At 44.3% G+C, this 7,500-nt stretch overlaps 2 protein-coding genes across 2 annotated transcripts in view; both read left to right on the forward strand.

Annotated features, from left to right (window-relative positions):
• The window catches only part of cmtm3 (CKLF-like MARVEL transmembrane domain containing 3), a 94,122-nt gene that overhangs the window by 52,578 nt on the left and 34,044 nt on the right, over positions 1–7,500 (forward strand). The gene's annotated exons all lie outside the window — the stretch shown is intronic.
• The window catches only part of si:dkey-56m19.5 (fibrous sheath CABYR-binding protein), a 7,857-nt gene continuing 1,457 nt past the window's right edge, over positions 1,101–7,500 (forward strand). Inside the window, exons 1-2 of the mRNA XM_060859399.1 lie at positions 1,101–1,237; positions 5,807–7,500. The exon at positions 5,807–7,500 is cut by the window's right edge and continues 1,457 nt beyond it. Of these exons, the coding sequence (XP_060715382.1) occupies positions 5,815–7,500 (1,686 nt within the window). The 5' untranslated portion in view covers positions 1,101–1,237; positions 5,807–5,814. The remainder of the gene's footprint in view (positions 1,238–5,806) is intronic.

Raw genomic sequence — 7,500 nt, forward strand, 5'->3', positions numbered from 1 at the left:
TCTGATGTGCTCCTTCCTAATCCTGTCCATCCTCGTCACTCCTAAAGAGAACCTCAACATCCTCATCTCTGCTAACTTCACCTTCTCCATTCCTCAGGCATCTTCTCACTCTCTAAAGTCCTGTTAAACAGTCTAGATAGAAACTACACTGCTGTCTCTCCTAGACACTTCCACACCTCCACATGTACGTCATCTGGACCAACAGACTTTCCACTCTTGATTCTCCTCAGATCCTTCCTCACCTCATCTTTCCTATTTCTTGCTCTACAATATTCACCTCTTCCTCCCGTCTTTCCCTCTCATTTTCCTCGTTCATCAGCTCCTCAAAATACTCCTTCCATCTTCTCTACACACTCTCCTCACCTGTCAGCACCTTCCCATCTCTATCTCTCCTCACCCTTATCTGTTGTACATCCTTCCCTTCTCTATCTCTCTATCTCATTAATCTGTATAAGTCCCTCTCACCTTCCCTCGTGTCTGACCTGACACACAACTCACCGTATGCTTTCTGTTTGGTCTTTGTCACGTCCCACTTCTTTTTAGTTAGCATCTTCCTCTGAATGAACTTCCTCGTTCCACCACCATGTTCCCTTATCTTCTTTTCTCCTTCCAGAGGACACACCTAGCACTCTCCTACCCGTCTCCCTGATCACTTCTGCTGTAGTTTCCCGGTCATCTGGAAGCTTCTCCTGACCACCCAAAGCCTGTCTCAGCTTCTGTCTGAATTCCTCACAAAATTCTCTTTTTCAACTTCCACCACTTTTTTCTGACCACCAGAGACATCTTACACATCACCACCTGATGCTGGCTACATTCTCTCCTACCACCACTTTGCAGTCATTAATCTCTCTCAGATTTCCTCGTCTCCTACCTCCACTCTTATATGTAACTCTACGTTCCTCTCTCTTCTGGAGATAAGTGTTAACTACAGCCATCTCCATATGCTTAGCAAAGTCCACCACCATCAGCGAGGGGGAGGGTGTAGGGAGTGAGGGGGAGGGTGTACGGCGTATGGGGGAGGGTGTAGGGAGTGAAGGAGGGTTTAGGGAGTGAGGGAGGGCAGTAGGGAGGTGCAGTAGGGGGTGGGTCTGCACTGTATAGCCACATGTCTCACACAGCACCGAAGCTTTAAGAGGACCAGAATCAGAGAAAGGAGAAAAGGAGAAAAGGAGAGAGACGTGTTCACTTCTTCATCATCTTCCTCACTCGTTTGGATTACTGAGGGTACAACAGACAGGTGTGTAGACTTCTATACACACACACACACACACACACACACACACACACACATCTCGGTTATACTACAGGTTTAGTGAAGAGAGGAGAAGAAGTGAGCAGAGTACCGGCTCCACACCACTCAGCTTTTCTTTGTTCTCTATGGCTCAAACACACACACACACACACACACACACACACACACACACACACACACACACACACACACACACACATACACACACACATACACACACACACACACACACACACACACACACACTTTATACATCATTTCTTTTGAAGCCCTGTTAAAGCTGTACAGAGTCTTTGTGTCTGATGAAATGGGAGGAGGTTGGCCTCTCCCTCTGTCTCCTGCTGTCTCTCTCTCTCTCTCTCTCTCTCCCTCTGTCTCCTGCTCTCTCTCTCTCTCTCCCTCTGTCTCCTGCTGTCTCTCTCTCTCTCTCTCTCTCTCTCTCCCTCCTGCTCTCTCTCTCTCTCTCTCTCTCTCTCTCTCTCTGTCTCCTGCTGTCTCTCTCTCTCTCTCTCTCTCTCTCTCTCTCTCTCTCTCTCTCTCTCCCTCTGTCTCCTGCTGTCTCTCTCTCTCTCTCTCTCTCTCTCTCTCTCTCTCTCTCTCTCTCTCTCTCTCTCTCTGTCTCCTGCTGTCTCTCTCTCTCTCTCTCTCTCTCTCTCTCTCTCTCGCTCTCTCTCTCTCTCTGTCTCCTCCTGTCTCTCTCTCTCGCTCTCTCTCTCTCTCTCTCTCTCTCTCTCTCTCTCTCTCTCTCTCTCTCTGTCTCTCTTTGTCTTTAAAAGATTTTAAAGTTTTAACAGATTTTATCTATTTTCTCTTTGTATTTTTTGTACATTATTAAACCGGCTCACATTATTTACTCACATTATTTACTCACATTATTTACTCACATTATTTACTCACATTATTTACTCACATTAAATCCCACCTTCACCTTCATTATCATTTTAAAGTTAATTGTGAAGCTCATACAAGCTGCTGTGCGCGTTCACGGTGATCAAATCCTATTATCGCGGGATTTTGCTGGAATTCGCTGAAACTACTCGGGCCCAGTCGCCATGGCAACTACTTCAGCCTCGATTTTTTTGTTTATTACTTGTAAATTAATCACATTTTTTTTGTTTGTTTTTATTTTTTTTAATCTATTTAACATTTTTTGTACAGTTTTTAATAAAGAAGATCCTAAATTCTAGCTAGTAAATACACACACACACACACACACACACGCAAGCACACACACACACACACACACACACTAAATTCTAGCTAGTAAAGCTACATAAATCAATGGATATATCATCTAAAGTTCATAAATTCACATACATTAAATTATTATATATATTTTCAGGAACAAATTGAACATAAACCAATCAATAACACAGACATTTAAATTTCCGCAACTTTCTGATCTAAACAGATACAGAATATTAAGCTGAAAAGTTTGTGTATATGATGCTAAATGATGCTAGTTTAAAAACAATAGAATAGCAGGTTGAGGCACGAGGATGACGTCTGTCACACTGACAGACTGACAGACTGACTGACAGACTGACAGACTGAGACTGACTGACAGACAGACTGACAGACAGACTGACAGACAGACTGAGACTGACTGACAGACAGACTGACAGACAGACAAAGCAGACGGAAAAAGTACTTTTGCTTTGTTATATTTTCATGCTTTATTTTCTTTTAATAAAAATCTCTGGAAGTCAATTTGTAAAGGAAGTGACATCATTTTGGAGCATCACCAGCATCTCCTTGCAACGTCAGATCTCACAGTGAACTTGTGTGCATGCAGAGATCCTCTGGTTAGGACTCGGGGGTGTGATGTTGAATAGCAGGAGCAATAAAACACTCAGAACTCTGAACTGTTTCCACTTCATTTATTCTGACCTTGAAATGACGTTTTTAATTTCTGCTCACTGTCCAAGGCACAACGTTCACTACTGATTAAACACAAAGGGTTACTCATACACTGTACAGTACACTTCAGGTGGATATAAATGGAAAAAAATCTGCTTCCTGGTGGTGTTGTAATGGCCAGTCTGGGTATTTTATGTGTTATCACACTGTAAATGTACAACAGTGTCATGGTGACCTTGTGGCAGCAAAAATAATCATCATTGGATTTGTAGCTATTATATTTTCTGCCCTAATGCTATATTTATATATTTAAAAGAGTAACGTAGTTGAGGCTGTAATCGTAACTGTCCCAGACAGTTGTGAGCTATAATAAAAGCCGCTACATTCTGCCGAGCTCAGCACTCAGATCGATTTTTGCATTATGGTGGTGCATGACTGCGCATCCTCTAACACATGCAATGGTGCAGCAGCATTTTGGGCTGTTCCTGCTGCAGACATCACAGCAGCAACAAGGCAAGAATAATTCATTAAAATCTCTGCATCTGAACGTTCAGCATTAATGTACACTCAGTAAGCATGTAGACGCTCTGGACTCAAGAAGGTGTTTTTTAAAAATTTTTTTTATGATTTTCCACAAAGTGAAAGCTGGCTGTTAAAGAACGCAGTGTTCTCATTTATTTGATTAACGCCAAAAAGCTGAAAGATCTTTGTTAGTTGTAGCACATCATAGCGATTATAAAACAGAAGCAGATTGAATAATGCGAGTAAATCATTCCAAGATTTTGTGTTTTGTGTGGTGGAGCTGTAGTGTACAGTTGTGTGTTATCTAATCAGCCGTTTTCTCCACCCTTATCTCCTCGCTGCACCGAGCTCAGCCAGTCGTCCACAAACATCTCATGGCTCCTATCAGCCGACACTAACAGCAGCACTACAGTGTTGAGCTGGACACAGCAGGAACTCTGTCTCTATAAGCAGGTCATTTTCTGTTTGTGTTGCTCTCATGGCACTGAACCAGCTCGTATTTTCCCACGACACTGAGGTTAAAATTCTCTCCTGATTTACCATCATGTTGTGTCCTTCTCTTAAGAGACGCTGAAAATTCAGACTTTATATGTAAATGCTGTGAATGAGGAATGAGTGAGGAACGCTGCAGCTCATTGGTGTTCGACTTACTCAGCATTCCTGAATCTTTAGAACCATGTGAAATTTCCATCAAGCAGCCATTTGTCTTTCATTCGTCCTCGTCTCCTGCAGCTTTTGGACTGCTTTCAAACCTTCTTTATTTGGCAGAGTTCGACATGGTGAATAAAGTGAATGCCCTTTAAAAGGCGACACAGCGCAGACGAAGCTGGCAGCCACACACAGTGCACGCTTTTATCAGTTTTCACTTCCATCATGGTTAATTAATCCTGTGTTCCAGTCCTGCTTTTAATGCAGGAATTGATGAATTGCCCTCAGTTGTTCATTTGGGTCAAAACTGAATTTACTCTCATTACTGTATTAGCTCAAGAAAAGTCTGTTTAAACGATTCCAGGGACCTACCCACTGTGCTCAGAAACTGTTTTTTGTAGTTTTCTTCTTTGAAGCCACAGTCTTCATCTGTACACAATAATAGCAGCTGTCAAGCTAGCTAAAGAGGTTACACAACCAGTAGGGCTGCACGCTGTGTGAAGCACAGTTTCTGTTTTAACCACCTTCATGTGGCAGGTCAACACTTTTACAGTGTTAGAATACAGTCCCTGTGGGTTTACTGAAAGCTACAGACTTCATTTATCAAATCTTTCATTCATTCATTCATTCATTCATCTTCTACCGCTTATCCGAACTACCTCGGGTCACGGGGAGCCTGTGCCTATCTCAGGCATCATCAGGCATCAAGGCAGGATACACCCTGGACGGAGTGCCAACCCATCACAGGGCACACACACACACACACACTCATTCACTCACACAATCACACACTACGGACAATTTTCCAGTGATGCCAATCAACCTACCATGCATGTCTTTGGACCGGGGGAGGAAACCGGAGTACCCGGAGGAAACCCCCGAGGCACGGGGAGAACATGCAAACTCCACACACACAAGGAGGAGGTGGGAATCGAACCCCCAACCCTGGAGGTGTGAGGTGAACGTGTTAACCTCTAAGACACCGTTAAACCACTAACCCCACTCAAATCTTTCAGCTTTATGAATTGTTTTCTTGGTCAAACTGAAGTAAAAAAAAAACTACCATGGTTGTAAAGGTTTAGCTGATTTTCTTCATTCTCTTACTCGTAATTTGAAATTTCAAGCTGTAAATGATCACAAAACTCCCATCAGCAGTGCATCAGCTTCCATTCAAACACAAGATCCTCCTCCTTTGTGCAGGGTGCCATTACTTTCCTTCTAAACTGAATAGATATTAAGTTAACTTGTTGATATTGAACATAATCCCTTTAGAAAATCGCAGAAATTAATAGACGGTTTTAGGATTTGAAGCTTAATCCTAGTTCACATTAGTGATTCTCTTCATACGCAGATTTACACAACACAAGCAACGAAACAAAGGATAGTAATATTTCTCACAGCTGATTTTTATCTCACCAGTTAATTCCTTCGTATACAGACGAGAACACATCCATTCTGATTCATGCTGAAGAAACACAAAGTGCAGTGATTAATCACCTAACACCAGATTTCATGGTTTTGCAGGTCACACTATGGGAGGTAAGCTGAGCAAGAAGAAGAAGGGATATGATGTCAGTGACCCTAAAGAGAAAAAGGAGGAGAGTGCTGTGGTAGCTACAGCTTCAACAGAGCAGAAAGCTGAAGCTCCTCAAATAAACCAGGATGGAAGTGCAGAGATCAAAGCAGAGCAAGTGGCCCATAGTGCTACAGCTCCTCCTGAACCTCCATCAGAAGCTCCAACCGAGCACACTGCCTCACCAAACAAAGAACAAGTAAAAGAAAAGCCTGTGGAAGCTATAACTGCCAGGGTGGAAGCTGCTTCTCCACAAGAACTAACACCTGCCCCAGAGGAACCTGCACCTGCAAAAGATGAGCCCACACCAACCACAGAAAAAACAGCAGCTGCTGCAATGGAAACTGCACCTGCCTCAGAAGAAAAATTAGCTGCTCCTGTGGAACCAGAACAATCCGTACCTGCCTCAGAGAAACTAACAGCTGTACCTGTCTCTGAGGAACTAGTAGGACCTACCCATGTGAAACCTGCCCCTGTGGAACCTGCCTCTGAAGAATCAGTATCTGTCCCTGTGGAACCTGCCCCCGTGGAACCTGCCTCTGAAGAATCAGTAGCTGTCCCTGTGGAACCTGCCCCCGTGGAACCTGCCTCTGAAGAATCACTAGCTGCCCCTGTGGAACCTGCATCTGCCTCCAAACCAATAGATTCCCATGTAGAATCTGCTTCTGCCTTTGAAGACCCAGTTGCTTCCCCAGAAGAATCTGTACCTGTCGTGGAAAAACCAGTAGCTACCCCTGTGGAACCTACACCTACCTTAGAAGAACCAGTAGCTACCCCTGTGGAACCTACACCTACCTTAGAAGAACCAGTAGCTACCCTTGTGGAATCTGCCCCTGCCTTGGAAGAACCAGCAGCTGCCCCTGTGGAACCTACACCTACCTTAGAAGAACCAGTAGCTACCCCTGTGGAATCTGCTCCTGCCTTGGAAGAACCAGCAGCTGCCCCTGTGGAACCTGTACCAGCCTCTAAAGAACCAGTAGCTACTCCTGAGGCATCTGGTCCTGCTTCTGAACAAGTAGCTGCCCCTGTGAATCATTCACATGTCTCTGAAGAACCAGTAGCTGCCCCAGAGGAAGCAACACCTGCCTCAGATGAATTAGCAACAAATGAAAAATTTGTTGCCCCAGTTCAGGAACCACCAATTGTACCTGAAGATTCTGTTTCTTCTCCAGTAGAGGCTGCCGCTTCCCCAGATGAACCAGATAAACTACCAGTTGAAGCTGTTCCTAACACAGTAGAGTCTGTTACTGTCCCAGAGGAGCTTGAACCTGTTCCAGAAGAGAATGCTGTAGCCCCGGTGGAGCCCACAGCTGTACAAGAAGTGAATGTTTCTGCTCCCATAGGGTCTGCATCCAGTGAACCAGCAGCTGCCCCAGAGGAACCAACAGTGCCTGTAGAAACTACTTGTGTGCCACAGAAATCTGTACCAGAGGAACCTGATTTATTTAAACAATCTGCTGCCCCTGAGGAACCACTGGGTACACAAGAGGATGCTTCTTCCCCAGTAGAGGCTGTAGATGTCTCTGAGGAACCTTTAACTTCCCCAGTGGAGACAGTTCCTATCTCCCAACAACCATTACCTGCACTAGTAGATAGTATATTGATCTCTGAGGTGGCTGAAAGTGCTCCAGAGGAACCTACTGAT

Source organism: Tachysurus vachellii, chromosome 23 (genome assembly GCF_030014155.1).
Source record: "Tachysurus vachellii isolate PV-2020 chromosome 23, HZAU_Pvac_v1, whole genome shotgun sequence".
NCBI lineage: Eukaryota > Metazoa > Chordata > Actinopteri > Siluriformes > Bagridae > Tachysurus > Tachysurus vachellii.